Source organism: Bos indicus x Bos taurus, chromosome 10 (assembly GCF_003369695.1).
Source record: "Bos indicus x Bos taurus breed Angus x Brahman F1 hybrid chromosome 10, Bos_hybrid_MaternalHap_v2.0, whole genome shotgun sequence".
NCBI lineage: Eukaryota > Metazoa > Chordata > Mammalia > Artiodactyla > Bovidae > Bos > Bos indicus x Bos taurus.
This window is the reverse complement of record NC_040085.1, coordinates 21160889-21185058: the sequence shown is the minus strand read 5'-3', so window position 1 is coordinate 21185058 and position 24170 is coordinate 21160889. Positions and strand designations below refer to the sequence as shown.

The window sequence follows — 24170 nt, the reverse complement described above, 5'->3', positions numbered from 1 at the left end:
CCAGCACCACTCATTGAAGAGAATGCCTTTATTTTTTTTTAACATAATGAATTGTGTTTAGAGCAATACTTTTCACATGGTGAATATTCTACTAGTTGTTATAATCGTGTTTTCTACCACATATTCTGATACATAAAATGTATGTATTGATCAAATATCCCTTACAAATAACTGGGAAAAGACTACTTAAAAGGATAATACACTATCATTAGAATTACTAATTAATACTGGAAGAGGGAAATATTAATAGCAGGATAACAGATTAATTACTATAAAATGAGAAGAAAGAAACAGACAAAAATGTTCCCGAAGTTAAAATAGCATTTATTTGAATAATTCTTCATCTGCTAACAAAGTACAGAAAAGTAAATGGCTGTGCCTTGAATAGATGAGACTGTCTTTTCTCTATGGTATATTCTTGCTTCCTTTGTTGTAGACTAATTGACCATAAATCACTGCAGACAGTGAATGCAGCTATGAAATTAAAAGATCCTTGCTCCTTGGAAGGAAAGCTCTGACAAACCTAGACAGCATATTAAAAAGCAAAGAAATCACTTTGCCAACAAAGGTCTGTATAGGCAAAGATATGTTTTTACCAATACTCATGTGTGGTTGTGAGCACAGAATTGCTGAGCACAGAAGAGTGGCTACTTTCGAATTGTCGTACTGAAGAAGACTCTTGAGAGTCCCTTGGAATGCAAGGAGATTGAACCAGTCAATCCTAAAGGAAATCAACCCTGAATATTCATTGGAAGGACTGATGCTGAAACTGAAGCTCCAATACTTTGGCCAGCTAATAAGAAGAGCCAGCTCATTGAAAAAGACTGATACTGGGAAAGACTGAAGGCAAAAGAAGAGGGCAGCAGAGGATGAGAGATGAGATAACATCACTGACTCAATGGACATGAATTTGAGCAAACTCCAAGAGAAAGTGAAGGACAGGGAAGTCTGGCATGCTGCAGCCCATGGGGTCACAGAGTTGCACATGACTTAGCGACTAAACAATAATTGACTATAATCAGATGTTTTTATTTCTAGGCTCTCTGTTCTGTTCCATTGATCTACATGTCTGTGTTTGTGCAGGTAACATATTCATACAATTTAAATTATACAATAGTTTGTGAAATATCTTTTCACTGACATTAGGTAGCAAATATAAGCAAATTAACTATAAACTATAAAACTATATCAAAAATAATTGTGGTTAGAGAACGCATAATTGTATGGAAGCTTCTTTACAATAGATATTTAACAAAGAACATACATTATCTTTATCACTTTGAGCAAATAAAGTATTTATTTTACTTTACTTTACTGTCACCAGGAAAAGAGACAATCCATGTTTCCTCAAGTGTATTTCTGTCTACTCAACTCAACACATCTAGTCTTAGGAGAGAGAGTTGAGAAGGGAGCCTAGAACATACATAGCGGGTCTTCAGTTTATGCATTGCCAGTTTCACCTCTTTGTTTCTCAATGTGTAGATTATGGGGTTCAATATAGGTGTGAAAACTGTAGAGAACACAGAAAGGACTTTATCCACTGGGAAGTTGCTGAAAGGCCAGGCATAGATGAAGATACAGGGCCCAAAAAAGAGGGTAACCACAATGATGTGGGCAGTCAGAGTGCTGCGGGCCTTGGTCATGTCCGTTGAGGAACGACATTGCACAGTGACCAGGATGACTGTGTAGGAGACCAGCAACAGCAAGAATGAAGCCACTCCCATGAGACCACTATCCAAAAGCATCAACACTTCAGGGACATACGTATCCGTACAGGCAAGTTTGATGACCAAAGTAAGGTCACAGTAATAACTGTTCACAACATTTGGACCACAGAAGGGGAGGTTTACAGTGAAAGCTAATTGGCTCAACGAGTGCATGACCCCAATCACCCAAGAGCCTACTACCAGACCTGTACATTTGCACAAGTTCATGATGGTTGCATAATGGAGAGGTTTGCATATGGCTACATATCTGTCATATGCCATAGCTACAAGGAGCACCATCTCACCACCAGCAAAGACATGGAGTAAGAATATCTGGGCCATGCAGCCCTCGAAGGAGATGGTCTTGGGTTCATGAAGGAAATCATGAATCATCTTGGGGGTTGCATAAGTGGCCAGAAAGACATCAAGAATGGAAAGATTACTGAGCATTATGTACATAGGTGTATGCAGGGCAGGTTCAGAGATCACTGTGAGTACAATGAGGAGGTTGCCCAGCACAATGATGATATACAAGAAATTAAACAACATGAAGAAGAAATACTGGAGCTCCCAAGAACTGGAGAGCCCCAGCAACACAAACTCAGCCACCCTAGATTTATTTTCTTGGTTCATGAAGTACCTACAAAGAAAAACATTCATTTTTATCAGGAGCAAGAAAAGTAGACCCTGATCCTAATGGTTCTTCTCAACATTAATTTAAAATGCACCAGTCAGAATGGCTGCGATTCAAAAGTCTACAAGCAATAAATGCTGGAGAGGGTGTGGAGAAAAGGGAACCCTCTTACACTGTTGGTGGGAATGCAAACAAGTACAGCCACTCTGGAGAACAGTGTGGAGATTCCTTAAAAAACTGGAAAGAGAACTGCCTTATGATCCAGCAATCCCACTGCTGGGCATACACACTGAGGAAACCAGAAGGGAAAGAGACACATGTACCCCAATGTTCATCGCAGCACTGTTTATAATAGCCAGGACATGGAAGCAACCTAGATGTCCATCAGCAGATGAATGGATAGGAAAGCTGTGGTACATATACACAATGGTGTATTACTCAGCCATTAAAAAGAATACATTTGAATCAGTTCTAATGAGGTGGATGAAACTGGAGCCTATTATACAGAGTGAAGTAAGCCAGAAAGAAAAACACCAATACAGTATACTAATGCATATATATGGAATTTAGAAAGATGCTAACAATAACCCTGTGTACGAGACAGCAAAAGAGATGCTGATGTATAGAACAGTCTTATGGACTCTGTTGGAGAGGGAGAGGGTGGGAAGATTTGGGAGAATGGCATTGAAACATGTATAATATCATGTATGAAATGAGTCGCCAGTCCAGGTTTGATGCATGATACTGGATGCTTGGGGCTGGTGCACTGGGATGACCCAGAGGGATGATATGGGGAGGGAGGAGGGAGGAGGGTTCAGGATGGGGAACACAGCATACCTGTGGCGGATTCATTTCGATATTTGGCAAAACTAATACAATTTTGTAAAGTTTAAAAATAAAATAAAATTTAAAATAAATAAATAAAATAAAATGCTCTAGAGTTGTTTCTAATAGAAAATGTTTTATCTATAATTTTAACAAAGAGATTCTTCTCTCAATTATCCTTACTGATGAAGGATAGCTAAGAGGTGCAGATGCAGTAAATCAACATTTTATTTTATACACTTGTGGGTCAAATATGAGGCTAAACAAAACAATAAATCTACATTGCAAATACAACAATTAATAGGAGGAGCTAAGGTATCCAGAATCCTATATTGCCTTATTGCCTGGCTGATTTTCATTATCCATTTGGGATTATCCACAAGCAGCTTCAATTCTTAGAGAAGTCTCGGAGGCCACACTTACAAGGAAAAGACCTGCAACTTTTGCTATTAGGGTCTCTCTCCTCTTGCCTCTGTCCTTTCTCTATTATTTAATTTCCACTACCACATCATTAAAACCAATTAATCTATGTTGTCTCTGAAGTTATTATAGCTGTTTTGGTTTGAAGTACAGTCCTTTGAAGCTAACATTGTATCATATGAAAAGAAGTAAACTGAGATGACCAGAATATAGTACAGAACATCAATAGATAAGGTGACAGCCATGAAATATAAAGATCTGATTTAGTTAACATAGATCATTTGAAGGCAAAGTGTAGCATGTCACTTATCAATTCAAAAACCTTCCAAAAGATGAATTATATTCAGTATACGGAATTTATAGGTTTTGTCTAGAATTTCTTGGACCTAGTGAAATAAGATATCTCCTTTTAAAAATATCCAGCAACACGATGACTTCTAATTAGGCAAAAGCTGAGATAAGCAATAAGTGAAAACTCGAATTACAAGATAATACACAAATGAGCAAATAAATACTTTGCCAATAGATTATAAAATAATCCTTTCTGCCTATGTTCTCTCTGCAGCTTCTCTGGAAGAATACAGAGAGAGCTTTTAAGAAGATAAGAGTTTGAGAATTCCTTAAAAAAATATGTTTAGAAGCACAAGAACCTGGTCTCACTTTTCATTTTTTATGTTATAATTAGAAGTGATAAGGGTCAGTCTCTGTAAAAAATAGTGTAAAAAGCATAATGTCAGTGGGCAAAACTGTTTAGTTTGGAAGTGTTTTCACATTTGTGTGCATTAAAGTACTTAATCTGATGAGGAGGAGATTATTGTCCACATTTTTCATATGTGGAAATAGAGTATTAGAAAAGTTAACTAATATGCTCAATATTATATTACTAGTCAGCAACACATCCAGAACCTCATCCCAGGGCTTTAAAACCCTTTCCACAACCCTTGATAATAAAGTCTCTAATAGAATCTAAAAAATATGGTTTAGGAGTTTGTGACAAATGGAATTATCCAGATTGAAAGATGAGAGGAGCTGAGTTTAGACAGTTGATGTAAAATCGTATTTAATATTACTTAATGTACCATAAATGAATTTGATAATAAGGGCCTTTTCTAGTTAAAAAGATACAAGGTCATATATATTTGGTTAATGCATTTTGCTTAAAGAGATAAGTTTAAAATATATTAGCCTGGAAAATTTTATTCTCTGATAATATTTTCTAGATGAGTTATTGCTATCTGACGCTTTGCAAAGATTCTCCCAAAATTTTGAATGTAAAAAAATAATCAAGAGAATGAACAATAAATGCTGTCATGAAATAACCTAAACATTCCAAAGGACATCTAGGTCACTAACTATCACCTGGAGTGGAACGGGCATCCTCTATTGCATTCTCTTGTGGGGAAGGGAATTTGTATCCAAAAGGAGTAATTATGGGTCTAAGCAAGCATTCTTGATCATATCTTTTAATTTTGTCAGTCTCCTATGAAATGACAACTTTCTATTAGTGAAAGTGAATGAGAAATTAATAAGTGTGGAAGGAGGAGAAGAAAAATGCCGGAAATCCTCAGGGAGAGTAACACTGTAGCCTACTGAGTGCCATTTTTGTCTATGTGTTGGACTGGGCCGGGATAAACTGCTATAAATATAAAATGTTATGGAGAAGGAAATGGCAACCCACTCCAGTATTCTTGCCTGGAGAATCCTATGGACAGAGAAACCTGGCAGGCTACTGTCTATGGGGTTACACAGAGTCGGACACAACTAACGCAACTTAGCATGCACATGGATATGCCTCTAGAAAACCTCCTCTGCTCAGAAGACCTTAAAATAAAATTTAAAATTTAGCTTAAATATTACAGATACAGATCCTTAAACCATTTTCTATCATAACCAAAGTAAAATTTTATGTGCCAGACTAACATGGATGTAAATATTATGTGGTTGAGGAAAAAGAATTTCAACTAAATTGTAAATCCAAGCATGACAAGCCATTGCTCCAAGTTTCTTTCTCTAGTTAAAGGTCCCAATCCTTTTTAAAGAAAGAAATCCCAAGCAAGTGGATCAAGCAAGTGCTTGACACTAAATGAAGAAAACCTACCAAGTTTACTTCTCTGCAGATCTCCAGAAAGTTGAAACAAGTTTTGGTTTCTTTCAAATCAAATGCTCCTATAAGAAAGCTGCATCAGATGTAAAACTATATATATATAAAAAAAAATACTGAGTTAGACAAACCACCTCTTCTTTACAACACTTTATTTCACCTTTTTCTCAATTTATTATTTCCCTATTTGGTTCAGGACTAGGGAATGGACTGGGACTGTGGGAGGTCTAACGTGTCCCATGGTGATTCTTTGTCATTAGACGTTTGCTGGTTTGTTGAATAGGGAAAACGGTTTCCGTTCAGAGAGCCAAATCATTTTCCGTTTTCCCTCAGCTCCCAGAGCTCTGACCCTGCATCTTACCTCCACTGATTACAGACACTGTGTTTCAAATTGATTTAGGGAAATCTGACACAAGAACTTATGAAATATTTTATGAAGAATTGAATCTTTAGTGATATTTTCCACCTTAATGAGACTATGGAAAAACTCAGCAGAGAACATCTAATCCCCCACAATAAGAATATATAATAAAGTCCTCTTTTAATCTCAACTATTAAAAACCATTAATAGGGCATCCAATGTGAATATATTTGCATACTTAGCATAAATCCTGTTTATAACATATTACATGAGACTATCATAACCTGGGTTTGATGTACTAATTTTTTAATGTAGGAGTTTTACACATAGATTTACAAGTGAAACTGACCTGTAGTGTTTTGAAGTTGTGCTATCTACACCCAGTTTTGGTGCTGAGACAATGATAGACTCATAAAATAAGTAAAAATATTCAGAAAAGAGTTTTTATTCCCTAGCATTATCTGTTCTTTGAAGTTTTGGAAGACTTTGTACTTAAAATGGAATGTGTCCTGTGATTTATAGGGTAGTATCTTTAACCTCTTTTTCAATGTGTTCCATAGCTATTGATGTCTTCAGTTTTCTTCTTCCCCTTAAGAAAATGTGGTAACTTATGCTTTTTTTAGGAAATTGACAAATTCATCTGGGTAAATCTGTCATCTTCTGCTTTTATATAACATTCTTTAATTGTTTAATCTCCTCAGCATGTGAATTGATGACCAATTTTCTAATCTCCAGTGATTACATGTATAGCATAGGTTCTTTTTATTTTATTCAGTCCTGGTCCTTTCTTTCCTTTTTTTGGCCTGTCCAAGAACTATTGGGTTGGCCAAAAAGTTACTTTGGAGTTTTCCATAACATGCTATGGAAAAACCCAAATGAACTTTTTTGACCAACTCAATATATATTTATTTCACAGATAAATACACTAAGTCATTTGTCTTTATTTGAAGAACTTCTGTTTTAAAAGTAAAACTATCATCCCCCCCACACCCCCGTCCGTCTCCCACAGAGTCCAAAAGACTGTTCTATACATCTGTGTCTCTTTTGCTGTCTCACATACAGGGTTGTCGTTACCATCTTTCTAAATTCCATATATATGCATTAGTATACTGTATTGGTGTTTTTCTTTCTGGCTTACCAGTCCAGGTTCGATACAGGATACATGAAGCTTGGAGCTGGTGCACTGGGAGGACCCAGAGGGATGGTATGGGGAGGGAGATGGGAGGGGGGTTCAGGATGGGGAACACATGTACATCCATGGCAGATGCATGTTGATGTATGGCAAAACCAATACAATATTGTAAAGTAAAAAAAAATAATAATACTAATAAATTTTTTTAAAAAGTAGAACTATACTGAAATATCATCTCTCACATACTGGCAAAAATTCAAAATTTCACATCATACTGTCTTGACCAGACTAGAGACACTCTCATATACAGCAACTCGGATGCAAAATGCTGAAACTTATTCTAGAAGTGCAGTTAGCAGTATCTATAAAATCACATACACCACTGACCCTTGCACTCAGCAGTTTTACTTTGAAGCATAGGGAAAAAACCACAATGAGACATATGTTAATAAGAATTGAAACTGGGTAGTGAATACATTGGAGAAGGCAATGGCACCCCACTCCAGTACTCTTGCCTGGAAAATCCCATGGACAGAGGAACCTGGTAGGCTGCAGTCTATGGGATCACACAAAGTCGGACACGACTGAAGCGACTTAGCAGCAGCAGTGAATACATATAGAGGAACAAGTAGACATTTTCTTATGTCTTGTATATTTTCTCAATGTTCAATTATTAAGAAGTTAAAAAGTGACTTCTGCTTTTAACTATATTTATATTACACCTTATTTGTGTTATATAGATTCTTTTGTTGTCCTGTATTCAAAGCTTCTGGAGTTAAAGTCCAAGTCAATTTGAACTCATTTCATAACAATCTATTACTGCATCTCTTCATCAAATGGTCATTGAATATTAATTATTTTTCAGTTACTAAACTGGAAGTTAGGAATACATTGGGGTACATGATAATACAGTTCCTGACTTCACAGGATATATATATATTCTAAGGCAGAAAGCATTATCTTAACAAGGAACTAAAGTAAAATCGTACTTGTTTTACCACAAAAGAAGTAGAGAGTGGTATGAGTACATTATAGAAGGTTATGATCTTTATAAGAAATTTATGGAATATTTCAACTGATATATAAATAATGGCCAGATTTAGCCAGGTTAGTGGATAGATTGGGAACATTTTTAATCAGAAAAAAAGCCAGTGTCTATATGTAAAGAGACAAAATTTGGTGAAGATGTAAAATTAAAGAATTAAACAAAATGTAATATGGCTTAAATCTAGAGTGTATGGGATTTACCTATATAAGAAATATTACATAGTATTAAATTTTCTCCTAAGAAAATTAAAAAGCCATTGAGAGGAAAGCACTGAATTATTAAAGGGAGTAGCATCAGACAGACGCTGCTGCTGCTGCTAAGTCGCATCAGTCGTGTCTGACTTTGTGTGACCCCATAGACGGCAGCCCAACAGGCTCCTCTGTCCCTGGGATTCTCCAGGCAAGAACACTGGAGTGGGTTGCCATTTCCTTCTCCAGTCATGAAAGTGGAAAGTGAAAGTGAAGTCACTCAGTCGTGTTCAACGACCCCATGGACTGCAGCCCACCAGGCTCCTCAGTCCATGGGATTCTCCAGGTGAGAGTACTGGAGTGGGGTGCCATTGCCTTCTCCGCAGACAGACATGGGACATATAGAAATCAAATCACCAACTTTTAGCTGCACCATATCAATCATTGAGTTAGATGTAAATGAATTGGATACTCAATCATAGTAGAAAAACAGAAGACCCAATTTTATGCTGTCAATTGTATGCTGTCAACCCACTTTAGATGCCACACCTACTCAGTCATCAATCTTGCTGACATACATTCAACTTCAGCTTCAGAAGCAACAACCTACCTTCTGTACTTAGTATTTTCCACTGCCTTATTGTGTAAAGTCTGATCTTTATAATGAATTCCTTATTTCATGTCACTCTTAGTAGTTCAGCTATCCTCATAAAATCCAAACTGACACATATGCTGTGTTCAAAAACAAAATTTTCCAGAAGCCCTCTTCTTCTAGTATCCTCATTGGTTTTAAGCTAGATTCACAGAAAGAGCCATAGAAATTTTCATTATTTTCTGCTCTTTATAACTTTTATCCATTACTTCTTTATAATTTTTATCCTTTTACTCTTTCATTCTTCTTTATTTTTTTCTCCCTAATTTCTTTTTTTTTTTTAATAATTTTCTTTATTTATTTATGGCTGTCCTGGGTCTTCATTGCTGCTTGGGCTTTTCTCTAGTTGCTGCCAGCAGGGGCTACTCTCTAGTTGCAGTATGCGGGGTTCTCTTGCAGTGGCTTCTCTTGATGAGCTCAGGCTTTAGGGTACATGGGTTTCAGTAGCCGCAATGTGTGGGCTCAGTTGCTGTGGGTTCCGGGGCTATAGGCTCAATAGTTGCGGCCCATGGCTTAGTTGCTCCATGGCATGTGGGATCTTCCCAAATCAGGGATAGAACCTGTGTCTCCTACATTGACAGGTGGATTTTCTACCACTGAGCCACCAGGGAAGCCCCCCAACCCCCACTGCTAATTTCTTAGATAGAACACTAAGCTTACAATTTTATCTATATTTTAACATGGTTCAGTTCAGTTCAGTTCAGTCACTCAGTCGTGTCCAACTCTTTGCCATCCCATGAATCGCAGCACGCCAGGCCTCCCTGTCCATCACCAACTCCCGGAGTTGACTCAAGCTCACGTCCATCGAGTCGGTGATGCCATCCAGCCATCTCATCCTCTGTCATCCCCTTCTCCTCCTGCCCCCAATCCCTCCCAGCATCAGAGTCTTTTCCAATGAGTCAACTCTTCACATGAGGTTATTTATGACTAAAAATGTTCCCTGGAACTTTGGTAGCTGGTAAAGAATCCGCCTGCAATGAAGGAGACCCTGGTTCAATTCCTGGGTCAGGAAGTTCCCCTGGAGAAGAGATATTCTTGGGCTTCCCTGGTGGCTCAGATGGTACATAATCCACCTGCAATGTGGGAGACTTGGGTTCAATCCCTGGGTTGGGAAGATCCCCTGGAGAAGGGAAACAAACCACTCCAGTATTCTTGCCTGGAGAATCCCATGGATAGAGGAGCCTGGCGGGCTACAGTCCATGGGGTGGCAAAGAGTCGGACAAGACTGAGTGACTAAGCATAGTACCCTATTTGTATTACTAAGCTCTAAATGTTTTTTTTTTTTTTCATTGCCATTATGGTTTTTTAAAACTCATGACTTACCTACAAAATTCTTTTTCTTATTTCCAAAGGCACAGGGTTTGTTTGTTTGTTTTCTCTCTCTTTTTTTCTTTTTTTGAAGGGGAAGGAGGTTGGAGAAGGGAAAACTATTTATCATTTTATTTGTTATTGAATTGTAATTATATAATGCATTGTATAATAATAGAATTTCTGGTATTTATTGAGACTCTAAGGCTTACATGTTAATTACATTTTTGTAAATGGTACATGAATTCCTGGAAAGAGCACACATTCTTTAGTTTTCAGGTTTTAGTGTTCTGTAGATGAATCTTTGCAGATTTTTTTCCCACAACAGTTGTTGGAGGACCAGTTGATTTGTAAGTTATTGAGAAAGTATTTTTAAACAGCATCTTGGATTAACAGAATCTGCATAGTCTTTGGAAATTAAGAAAAAGCTGAAAAGTAAGCATTTTTTAATGCTTTTATACCATTCTTGTTTTGCTTTTGTTGGCAGGTAATTTTGAATTGGAAGTGCTGACATTCAGTGGCAGAAGGTAACCTTTTTCCTCTTAAAGCAGACATTTTTAGAGTGTAGTCAGGTTAGAACATTAATGTGAATCAATGTTTGAAAGTTTATTTCATTATGAAACATTTTTACAACAAATGAACAAGGAAATGAACCTTGTCCAAGAGGCCAAAACTGTACTGTGGACAGATTACCTTATAGAATTAGCCAGAAATAGCTATCCCCTAGACCAATGGTCTCCAGTCTTTTTGGCACCAGGAACTGATCTCATGAAAGACAATTTTTCCACAAACAGGGGTTGGGGATGGTTTCAGGATGATTCAAATGCATTACATTTATTGTGTACTTTATTTTTATTGTCCTGGGGAATGGAAAGGCAACCCACTCCAGTATTCTTGGTCTTCCCTGGTGGCTCAGATGGTAAAGAATTTGCCTGCAATGAGGGAGACCTGTATTCAATCCCTGGGTTGGGAAGATACCCTGGAGAAGAGAATGGCAACCCACCCCAGTATTCTTGCCTGGAAAATTCCATGGACAGAGGAGCCTGGCAGGCTACAGTCCATGGGGTCACAAAGATTTGGACACGACTGAGCAACTTTCACTCACTCACTCACTTATTTCTATTGTAGTTACATCAGCTCCACCTCAGATCATCAGGCATTATCCCAGAGTTTGACCTTCCCTAGACCACAGATAAAGGAGTAGTGATCTGGTTCAGGGAAAGCCCTCAGTCTGTATAAATGTTTTTCTCCCCTTTCTTTTCAGGTGTGTGTGCTTTACTAGTGAGATTTAGGTAAAACCGGCACAGAGAAAGGTCAATGTCTGCTTGCTTGAGGTAATTCACAAAATATTCACCTATTTCCTTTGTTTTCTTTTAAAGCAAAGAAAAGCCATGTAGTCTCTTTGCAGAAAAATTATTTTAATTGCTTCAGTGCAGACTTATTTTTCTCCATTTGTGAAAGCCTGTGTGAAATGAGAGATAGGGACAGCAGATCCAAAAGGATTCCAGGATCCAAATAGGACCTCTATTGATGAGGATAAGTTCTCAAGGGCTTCTGGGGTGAAGTTCTGTTTTTGATCTGAGAAGTAGTTGTAATGGTGAGTGCCTTATATTTCATTAGGCTATGCATTTGTTGTATTTTTTTACCTTGGTTTTACTGTACAGCAAAAAGGTTATGGTGATGAAAAATGAATATTAGTATGACAGACATTATTGATTGACTCAGCCTCCAATCCATCCTCCTCCAGGATGTTTTCTGTTGCATAAAAAACTTGAAATCTATAAACTGCTGTTTTTAGGGAAGGTTTTCTGTGCAAATTAGGTTCCACCAATTAGATGCACCAACATGAGCTTAAGAAGGCTGGTTTGAGGCAGATGGCAGCACCGATGTAATCACTGCTGGTGAGTAAGATGATGAGATACAAGGCAGAAGTAATTGTGGTAGCCTGACCTGTATTCTAGTGACTTTACACTAGCTTCATGGGTGTTGAGGATAGTGAGGCAGTGGCAGTAGCATCAAGGATCGAAGCTTTTGACCTTTAAATCTCACTACTGGGGTCTATTCTGGAACCCAACAACACTACTAGTAACCCCCAAGTCCTACTGCTCTAGTTGTTCCAGTGGTTTGGTAAATATCTAATGCAGTGATATGCCGGGCTGGATGAAGTACAAGCTGGAATCAAGATTGCTGGGGGAAATACCAATAACCTCAGATATGCAGATGACACCACTTTTAAGGCAGAAAGCAAAGAGGAACTGAAGAGCCTCTTGATGAAAGTGAAAGAGGCATGAAAAAGTTGGCTTAAAATTCAACATTCAAAAAACTAAGATCTTGGCACCCAGTCCCATCATTTCATGGCAAATAGATGCAGAACAATGGAAACAGTGAGAGACTTTATTTTCGGGGGGGCTCCAAAATCACTGCAGACGGTGACTACAGCCATGAAATTAAAAGACACTTGCTTTTTGGAAGAAAAGCTATGACCAAACTAGACAGCGTATTAAAAAGCAGAGACATTACTTTACCAACAAAAGTCCATCTAATCAAAGCTATGGTTTTTCCAGTAGTCATGTATGGATGTGAGAGATGGACTATAAAGAAAGCTGAGCACCAAAGAATTGATGCTTTTGAACTGTGGTGTTGGAGAAGACTCTTGAGAGTCCCTTGGGCTGCAGGGAGAGAGCCAACCAGTCCATCCTAAAGGAAATCAGTCCTGAATATTCATTGGAAGGACGGATGCTGAAGCTGAAACTCCAATACTTTGGGCACCTCATGTGAAGAGCTGACTCATTTGAAAAGACCCTGATGCTGGGAAAGATTGAAGGCAGGAGAAGGGGACGACAGAAGATGAGATGGTTGGATGGCATCACCGACTCAATGGACATGAGTCTGAGTAAACTCCAAGAGTTGGTGATGGACAGGGAGGCCTGGCGAGCTGCAGTCCATGGAATCTCAGAGTCGGACATGACTGAGTGACTGAAGTGAACTGAACTGAACTGATGCGAAGAACTGACTCATTGGAAAAGACCCTGATGCTGGGCAAGATTGAAGTCAGGAGGAGAAAGGGACAACAGAAGATGAGATGGTTGGTTGGCGTCACCGACTTGATGTACATGAGTGTGAGCAAGCTCCGGGAGTTTGTGATGAACAGGGAAGCCTGGCATGCCACAGTACATGGGGTCGCAAAGAGTCGTACACGACTGGGTGACTGAACTGAACTGAATGCAGTGATCCACAACCTTCTGGGCACCAAGGACTGATTTCATGGAAGCCAGTTTTTCCACAGACCTGGCTGGGGAGTTGGGGGTAGTTCAGGTGGTAATGCAAGCTATAGGAAGCAATGGGGAGCAGTCGTTTCTGTTTCCTTCACTGAAGGCTAAGCAATATAATTATACCAGACAAGATGAAAAAGTTAATAGATATTTAATTGGATTAAAACAAATCTGTAAGTGTGCTTTCAAGCACTAGTATTTTCCTCTAAGATACACTTTCTCCTTTCAGTTTCCTTTGGTGGGTGGTGGATGATGAAAAGGAGAAAATTAAACTTTTATTGATGGCTTCAGAGTCTTAGCACAATTCTAAGGCAAAAAACAGTGTCAGGCAAATTGGTGATAGGCTAGATATTAGTAGCCACAAAAAAGGGTACTAGAGTTAGGAAAGCACCTGGAACCTCTAGGCCTAAATATTTTCTTTAATAACAAAGTAAATTTTAAAGAGATAGTAAATGTAAATCTCCCTACACTGGCAATGTAACTTACCAGAGTAAAATGTAAAACACAAACATGATACTTTAGTACATGCTATTAATAGCTATTAATAGATGTTGGGATTCGTGTATGTGTGTATGTATATATGTTTGTATTTAACAAAAATCAGAAAGAAGCAGATAAAATGTCAACTAAATTATACCAGCAACCATACAGAGTGCATCAACCCATGATCCATGTCACAGTTCCAAACTTATTTGGATGCTGGTTCTTCTGATTCCATCATAAGTTGTGCATATTTACCTCACGGTATAACTAATAGCATTGATTATAATTCATAATAAGAAGTACACTGATCTTTATAAATTAATCATCTTTACTGGAGCACTTAAGAAAGACTGTCAAATTACTCAGTGGATTTTATTGTCATCTGAGAGCAAATTACCAGAGTAAAATATAAAAATGCAAGAACTTCACATGAATTAGATTTACATGACTGCTTTTTCCTCCTTGTTTCCCATCTGGATACATGCATCCAAAAATAACCAAGTAAAATAGTAATAAGGAAAACATGGGAAGAGAGTAGGGTTAGTTCAGCTTTCTCGTCAATTTCGCTTTAAGAGTTTTTTTAAAAGCTCATTTGAAAAGCAGGGTTATTTTGCTTTCAGTTGTTGTTGGTCATTGTCTAAGTTTGGAAACACATCTACAAAGAGTATAAACATGTTGAAATGATAGCATCTACCAAGAACTTATTCCACTTGGCACCAGAGTCCAGTAATCACATTATCCCATGCCTTTATCAATGTAGAAAAATTCTTCACATAAACACAAGTTCATATACAAGTTATACTTATCTAAGTTAGTATTCACTAATCTGTGCATTTATCTATGTCTTCACCTTAATAATACAGAGGATCAAACATCACCTTTCTTATTCCGGCCATAATTGTGGTGAAAATCCAGTCTAAAATCAACTATTTAATAATTATGCATTGTATAGAAGCAATCACATAGTAAACAATTTAGAAGTTCTCTTGATTCACAAAAATTATTAGCAGTGAGAAAAACAAGTTTCTAGAGGTTTGAATTAATATAAGAACCAGTGTAGTTTTCTAGTGGAAGTTACTTTTAATTTTCCTAGTTAATTAATACACACTAATTTTATGCACATATATACAGACATAAGGAGCTTCCCTGGTAGCTCAGTGGTAAAGAATCCGCTTGTCAATACAGGAGATGTGGGTTCAATCCCTGGGTTGGGAAGATTCACTGGAGAAGGAAATGGCAACCCACTCCAGTATTCTTGCCTGGGAAATCCCATGGACAGAGGAGCCTGTCAGGCCACAGTCCATGGGGTGACAAAGAGTCAGACACAACTTATCAACTGAACAGCAACAATAACCATACAGACACAAATATTTTAAATTTATAAAATAAAAATTTACTTGTCAAATTAAATATGTCAATTATTAGTTCAGGAGAGTACCAAGTTCCTTAAAAATACCCAGAGTTGTTTAGAAGTATCCTTTAATAACATTTATTGAATGCTTATTATGTGCTTTATATGAATAACTTCCTTTATTCCTTAAAAAACTCTGTGATGTAGGTACCATTACCATGTCCTTTTACAGATGCAGAAATTGAGGCAAAGGTACATTAGGTATCTTGCCCAAGTTTACAGCACCAGGCATTTAACCCTGGTAGAAACATGCCCGAGTCTAACATTTTTGTAGAAGTCTAACTTCTATACTCAGGGTAGATCCAGGTTCTGCAGAGCCTAAAGTTTAGGTAATACAAGGTGACTTCCATAAGAAAAAAAGAGTCAAAATTATGAACAAGTTGTTGCTGGGATCCATTCCAGGGCTTTTGAACAAACACACGCAGAAGAGGGGTCTAAACCTTAGCCCTCAATGTAAATCCACCATCATCACACTGTATAATATTTTGAAATGTTCCTCAAATATTTTTGGAAGTATATAAAATATATGTCATTTATGGATTTTATTGTCATTGCTGCTGCTGCTGCTGCTGCATCTCTTTAGCTGTGTCCGACTCTGTGTGACCCCATAGATGGCAGCCCACCAGGCTCCCCCATCCCTAGGATTCTCCAGGCAAGAACACTAGAGTGGGTTGCCATTTCCTTCTCCAATGCATGAAAGTGAAAAGTGAAAGTGAAGTCGCTCAGTCGTGTCCGACTCTTAGTGACCCCATAGACTGCAGCCCACCAGGCTCCTCCATCCATGGGATTTTCCAGGCAAGAGTACTGGAGTGGGGTGCCATTGCCTTCTCCAAATTCCTTCGTGTGTTACAATTTACATTTTGTCATTTCATCTAGACCTTACTTTTACAGTTTTTTTTCACCTGCATTTTATAATATTGCTTAATTGTACTAAACAGCTTCTTACAATTTTTGAGAACTCATAGGTTTGGTATTGCCAAGCTTCCCAAACACCTAAGGGAATATGAAGTTGTTTGTCAACATACTCTTCTTGTAAATTCTCCATCTCCTGATGTTCCCTCAAATGTGTTATTGGAAATTCAGATAATTTAAAGCTATCCTCAACCTGGTATGTTTATACTAGCTAGTTTCTGTTCATCTAGCATGCTTTATAAAACATTATTTCTGCCTTTAGATGCCCTAGTGGCAAATGGTACCATCTTTCCTGTTTTAGGAGTCTGTGGCCATTAGATTGTATTCACCTTTGGTTAAAGAGTGTCAGCAGCACGTTGAGGAGTCATGGCAACAAAATAACCCACTTGTGGCTCCTAATTAAGATTTTAGTGTTTATTTAATATGTAGAAGTACCCTGTATGATGACTCCTCGTGCTGAGCCATCAGAGAAAGTGGTAGTTCTCTTTATATATGGAAGTTGTCCAAGGCTATCGATGGTCTTTTTCATTCTCAGCTAGACAAACTATCAATCCAACTACTCAATCTCATTATTGATTTGCCTTACAGAGTTATCTGCTGATGAGTTATACTGTTGAGAGTTTGGCAGATGCTCTTGGGTTTTAGAATTATCCACATAAGCACTGAAGATTGATGACATCTTTTTAAAAAGACTCCAGTTTTATCTTGCAAAAAGCCATTAATTTAAAAACATAATTCCTGTTCAAATAAAGATATTATTTGAAAGCATGACTTGGAGCATTTCTAAAACAACAGATAGAAAATTTCTATATAAATGAGTTCCTTAATCTTGAAATATTTGCACATGTAACCAAAACAGAGAAAATTTATGCATACAACCAAAATTTGTCCATCTGTATCCCTATTTCAAATAGAATTAAGCTATTATTTTGCAACTATAAGACACATTTTATTCTTGTGTTAATACTGCAGACGATTTTATTCAACAATTTCAAAAATGTCTAGTTTGAACACAATATCACATTTTTAAACTGTAAGCATCCCTTTGTTTAATACTTTAATTAATAAAATTAAAAACACATACCAAGAAAGAAAAACAGTTCTCATCATTTGGATTAAAATGAAAAGTTAAGACTTTCATTTTCTTAAATTCTCTCTTGTTAGTAGTATTTAATTCATATATAATTCTTGGTTTTCTCTGTTTGTTCAATAATGCCAGAAAAGAACAACAACTTGATATTTATCAAACACTGTGGTGGCAACTGATCTTTCCTCTTGTAAATACAAATTGGATAATATATTGGGCACCATATTTTATAAGTATAATTTAGTAAATTCCAAATAACAGTTAATTCTTTAAGATTTGCCATCAACTAAGCTATATATTCGGAGAGGGCAGTGGCACCCCACTCCAGTACTCTTGCCTGGAAAATCGCATGGACGGAGGAGCCTGTTAGGCTGCAGTCCATGGGGTCGCTAAGAGTCGGATACGACTGAGCGACTTCACACTCACTTTTCACTTTCATGCATTGGAGAAGGAAATGGCAACCCACTCCAGTGTTCTTGCCTGGAGAATCCCAGGGACGGGGGAGCCTGGTGGGCTGCCATCTATGGGGTCGCACAGAGTCGGACACGACTGAAGCGACTTAGCAGCAGTAGCAGCAGCAGCAAACTGTATATTGTCAACCTGCTTATTTAACTTATATACAGAGTACATCATGAGAAACACTGGGCTGAAAGAAGCACAAGCTGGAATCAAGATTGCTGGGAGCAATATCAATAACCTCAGATATGTAGATGACACCATCCTTATGGCAGAAAATGAAGAGGAACTAAAAAGCCTCTTGATGAAAGTGAAAGAGGAGAGTGAAAAAGTTGGCTTAAAGCTCAACATTCAGAAAACGAAGATCATGGCATCTGGTCTCATCACTTCATGGGAAGTAGATGGGGAAACAGTGGAAACAGTGTCAGACTTTATTTTTTGGGGCTCTAAAATCACTGCAGATGTTGACTGTAGCCATGAAATTAAAAGACGCTTACTCCTTGGAAGAAAAGTTATGACCAACCTAGATAGCATATTGAAAAGCAGAGACATTACTTTGCCCACACAGGTACGTCTGGTCAAGGCTATGGTTTTTCCAGTGGTCATGTATGGATGTGAGAGTTGGATTGTAAAGAAAGCTGAGTGCTGAAGAATTGATGCTTTTGAACTGTGGTGTTGGAGAAGACTCTTGAGAGTACCTTAGACTACAAGGAGATCCAATCAGTCCATTCTGAAGGAGATCAGCCCTGGGATTTCTTTGGAAGGAATGATGCTAAAGCTGAAACTCCAGTACTTTGGCCACCTCATGTGAAGAGTTGACTCATTGGAAAAGACTCTGGGATGCTGGGAGGGATTGGGGTCAGGAGGAGAAGGGGACGACAGAGGATGAGATGGCTGGATGGCATCACTGACTCGATGGACGTGAGTTTGAGTGAACTCCAGGAGTTGGTGATGGACAGGGAGGCCTGGGGTGCTGCAGTTCATGGGGTTGCAAAGAGTCGGACACGACTGAGCGACTGAGCTGAACTGAACTGAAGCCAATGATTTGCAAAGTAAAGCATCCAGGAGATATCATGACGTTCAGTGCCTGCATTTCCAGTATTTACCAGCAGGTGGTTGTGATATCTTGGGTACCTTCAGTCTAATTTTGAACCTAGCACTTACATAAAAATATTAGAACCCACCTCCCAGAATATTGGAAATAAAAGAAAAAATAAACAAATGGGACCTAATTAAACTTAAAAGCTTCTGTACAACAAAGGAAACTTAAGCAAGGTGAAAAGACAGCCTTCAGAATGGGAGAAAATAATAGCAAATGAAGCAACTGACAACTAATCTCAAAAATATACAAGCAACTCATACAGCTCAATTCCAGAAAAATAAATGACCCAATCAAAAAATGGGCCAAAGAACTAAATAGACAGTTCTCCAAAGAAGACATACAGATGGCTAACAAACACATGAAAAGATGCTCAACATGACTCATTATCAGAGAAATGCAAATCAAAACCATTAAAAAGAATACATTTGAATCAGTTCTAATGAGGTGGATGAAACTGGAGCCTATTATACAGAGTGAAGTAAGCCAGAAAGAAAAACACCAATACAGTATACTAACACATATATATGGAATTTAGAAAGATGGTAACAATAACCCTGTATACAAGACAGCAAAAGAGACACTGATGTATAGAACAGTCTTTTGGACTCTGTGGGAGAGGGAGAGGGTGGGATGATTTGGGAGAATGGCATTGAAATACATATAATATCATATACGGAACGAGTCGCCAGGCCAGGTTCGATGCACGATACTGGATGCTTGGGGCTGGTGCACTGGGACGACCCAGAGGGATGGTATGGGGAGGGAGGAGGGAGAAGGGTTCAGGATGGGGAACACATATATACCTGTGGCAGATTCATTTCGATATTTGGCAAAACCAATACAATATTGTAAAGTTTAAAAATAAAGTAAAATTTAAAAAAAATAAAATAAAATGAAAAAAAATATTAGAAAAAAATAAACAAAAACAAACTTTCCTGACAGAAATACACTTATTATATTGACAGTGTATTACTAATCACAGATTTCTTATATTTGCATCCAAATATTAAGAGGAAGAAGTAATTTAACAAAAGTGTAAAACAATATAATACTTTAAAGAAAGGCATAAACTTTCCATTAATTCACTATCATATACTGTATCTTTCATTTCATTATAGTTCCAACTTCCAGGCATTAAACTGACATTAGGGCCTGTATGAAGCAAAGTGTACTGTTTTGAATCTCATTTCATAATGTCTTCTACTGGCAGAATTTTATAGCCTCTTTTCTTAGTCTATATTATCAGAAGGAGTTATCATGAATGTGTTTCTTATTAGCTAACAGTGAGTGTCTACTTACAGCGCTCACTTTGGACTTCATCAACATTTGTAATAAAATATACTCAGACTTTCTTTAATAGAACTCACAGATTTCTTTAAATGTTAAGTAGTAATGTCAGGAATGTGCATAGATAATAATTTCTTATTGATCAGAGGCTACTCCTATAGCAGTATTGAATTTGTAAGGCTTACATAAATTTACTAATTTGTCATACTTTAGAGTTCTCTGAGTAACTCAGTTGTTAGTTGTATGTAAATGTCATTATCTTCTAGTTATCCTTTGATCAACACTTCCTCTTCTCATTTTCTATTCCTCTTTTCCAATGAATAGAATGCTAATATTGAATTTCCTAACTGAAACAATCACTCTTGACATTTTTATAGATATTCTTTGCTTCTGGAAAAATTTGCTTCTGTCAGTTTGCTTTTCTGAAATTTAAAATGTATTTAGAATATATGTATGAGGATAGTTTTAACATGAACTTGTGACTTCACAAATTTTGGCAATTTCAAGTTGATAATAACTTGAGAAATAAAAGCCTAACATGTGCTGTGTGCACAAAAAATGTGGCAATTAATACCCAGGAATAAAACTAGATGTTAAAACTAAAAATAATGCAATGGAGTTGCCTTGCTAGAATTTAGAAGCTTATTCTTCAGTTTCCTCATGGCTGTTTTCACTTCCTGATTTCTCAAAGTATAGATTACTGGGTTCAGAATGGGAGTAAAGATGGTATAAAACACAGATAGAATCTTGTCTATCAGAAAACTGCTTAGTGGCCACATATAGATGAAGATGCAGGGCCCAAAGAACATGAAAACCACAATGAAATGAGCTGTGCAGGTAGAAAGAACCTTAGATGTTCCTTTTGAAGAATGATTTCTGATAGTAACCAAGACAATAACATAGGAACTGAATAGAAGAATAAAGCAGGACAAGGCAATGATGCCACTTGTTGAGATCATAAAGAGGCCCAGGACATAAGTATTTACACATGCTAGTTGGAACACCACAGGAAGGTCACAGAAAAAGCTATCTACCTCATTGGGACCACAGAAGGGCAATGTGAGAGCAAATATGACCTGGCTCACTGAATGCATGACTCCTACAACCCAGGAAACCACCACAAGGGCAACACACATCTGGGGACTTATGATTGAAGCATAGTGAAGAGGCTTGCATATTGCAATATACCTATCAAAAGACATGGCCATTAGCAAAATAATCTCAGTGCCAGTAAAAAGGTGTAGAAAAAATATCTGGGTGATGCAACCATCAAAGGAGATGGTTTTGTGTCCACTGAGGTAGTCTGTAATCATCTTAGGGGTTGCAAAGGAAGCAAGAGACATATCAATGATGGAAAGGTTGGTGAGCAGGAAGTACATGGGGAAGTGCAGATGAGAGTCTGATATCACTGTGATGACTATGAGGCTATTACCCACCATTGTTGTCACATAAAAGAGCAAAAACACCACGAGGAAAAATGTCTGTAGTTTCCAGGATTTAGAGAGTCCTAGCAAAACAAAATCAGAAACTGTAGACTTGTTCACCAAATCCATCATCCTGACTGATAGTTGGAAACCTGCATCAAAGGAAAAGGAAAAAAATTAAAGAGAAAATATGATTCTATTGAAGCAAAGTCTCTATTTCCCAGATTCATTTTCACAGACTTTGTTTCCTCTAGGAAAACTTATCTTTAGTATTCTTTCCACCTTCATAGGCTATATTAATTTGAAAGGTAAGATATTAGGGATCGTGGTGAAATACCACTTAAGTCATAGATGTTGAAAATAGCACTTTCCTTCCTAGTGCTGATGGACAATCCAAATGAGATTAGCCTGTGTAATTTTAAAGATAAGAACTCACATTAAGGAAGCACTTACTCTGGGCTGACTGTGTGTTAAATGCATACACACACACACACACGTTTAGTCATTGAGAAACTCATCCATACTGAAAGTACGGATTTACATAAGGTTATCCATAGTGAAAGAACATTAAAAATTATCTCGCATATAAGTGACATGGGCTCTTAAGCAACATTATGGACAGACTTAAGTTAACAGTTGCAAAACTTAAAAATTTATAGAGAATCATTAACACATTTATGGATAAAATTCATCTGATTGAGACCTACCAGAAACACTAAGAAAATTAGTTTTGTTGATATTTACCCAAACTAAGGAGCTTTATAAAGTCAGAAAAAACAAGACTGGGAGCTGACTGTCAGCTCAGATCATGAACCACTTATTGGCAAATTCAGACTTAACCTGAAGAAAGTAGGGAAAACCACTAGACCATTCAGGTATGACCTAAATCAAATCCCTTATGATTATACAGTGGAAGCAAGAAATAGATTCAAAGGATTAGATCTGATAGAGTGCTTGAAGAACTATGGACGGAGGTTCATGACATTGTATAGGAGGCAGTGATCAAGACCACCCCGAAGAAAAAGAAATGCAAAAGCAAAATGGTTGTGTGAGGAGGCCTTATAAATAGCTGTGAAAAGAAGAGAAGCAAAAGGCAAAGAAAAAAAGGAAAGATATACCCATTTGAATGCAGAGTTCCAAAGAATAGCAAAGAGAGATAAGAAAGCCTTTCTCAGTGATCAATGCAAAGAAATAGAGGAAAACAACAGAATGGGAAAGACTAGAGATCTCTTCAAGAAAATTAGAGATACCGAGGGAAAATTTCATGCAAAGACAGGCACAATAAAGAACAGAAATCGTATGGACCTAACAGAAGTAGAAGTTATTAAGAAGATGTGGCAAGAATACACAGAAGAACAAAACAAAAAAAGATCTTCATGACCCAGATAATCATGATGGTATGATCACTCACCTAGAGCCAGACATCCTGGAATGTAAAGTCAAGTGAGCCTTAAGAAGCATTCTACGAACAAAGCTAGTGGAGGTGATGGAATTCCAGTTGAGCTTTTCAAATCCTGAAAGATGATGCTGTGAAAGTGCTGCACTCAATATGCCAGCAAATTTGGAAAACTCAGCAGTGGCCACAAGACTGGAAAAGTCAGTTTTCATTCCAGTCCCAAAGAAAGGCAATGCCAAAGAATGTTCAAACTACCACACAATTGCACTCATCTCACACACTAGTAAAGTAATGCTCAGAATTCTCCAAGCCAGGATTCAATAGTGCATGAACCATGAACTTCCAAATGTTCAAGCTGGATTTGCAAAAGGCAGAGGAACCAGAGGTCAAATAACCAATATTCGCTGGGTCATGCAAAAAGCAAGAGAGTTCCAGAAAAACATCACTTTTGTTTTATTGACTATGCCAAAGCCTTTGACTGTGTGGATCACAACAAACTGTGGAGAATTCTGAAAGAGATGGGAATACCAGACCACCTGACCTGCCTCTTGAGAAACCTATATGCAGATCAGGAAGCAACAGTTAGAACTGGACATGGAACAACAGACTGGTTCCAAATAGGGAAAGAAGTACATCAAGGCTGTATACTGTCACCCTGCTAATTTAACTTATATGCAGAGTACATCATGAGAAATGCTGGACTGGATGAAGCACAAGCTGGAATCAAGATTGCTGGAAGAAACATCAATAATCTCAGATATGCAGAGAACCCCACCCTTATGGCAGAGAGCGAGGAAGAACTAAAGAGCCTCTTGATGAAAGTGAAAGAGGAGAGTGAAAAGTTGGCTTAAAACTCAATAGTCAGAAAACTAAGATCATGGCATCTGGTCCCATCACTTCATGGGAAATAGATGGGGAAACAGGGGAAACAATGACAGCCTTTATTTTGGGGGGCTCCAAAATCA

The 24170-nt window shown here is 37.7% G+C and overlaps 2 protein-coding genes across 2 annotated transcripts; both read right to left on the bottom strand.

Annotated features, from left to right (window-relative positions):
• Positions 1–1367: 1367 nt before the first annotated feature.
• Positions 1368–2339, bottom strand: LOC113899594 (olfactory receptor 4K15-like). The gene has a single exon (XM_027552857.1). It carries the CDS (start codon positions 2337–2339, stop codon positions 1368–1370), a length of 972 nt encoding a protein of 323 aa, XP_027408658.1.
• An 18645-nt stretch (positions 2340–20984) lies between these two features.
• LOC113899439 (olfactory receptor 4K2) lies at positions 20985–21941 on the bottom strand. The gene has a single exon (XM_027552797.1). The coding sequence runs from the start codon at positions 21939–21941 to the stop codon at positions 20985–20987; it is 957 nt and encodes a 318-aa protein (XP_027408598.1).
• Between the last annotated feature and the right edge of the window lie 2229 nt (positions 21942–24170).

Coding starts and splice junctions, on each gene's coding strand:
- LOC113899594 (XM_027552857.1), bottom strand. CDS start 2,339: ATGAACCAAGAAAATAAATCTAGGGTGGCTGAGTTTGTGTTGCTGGGG.
- LOC113899439 (XM_027552797.1), bottom strand. CDS start 21,941: ATGATGGATTTGGTGAACAAGTCTACAGTTTCTGATTTTGTTTTGCTA.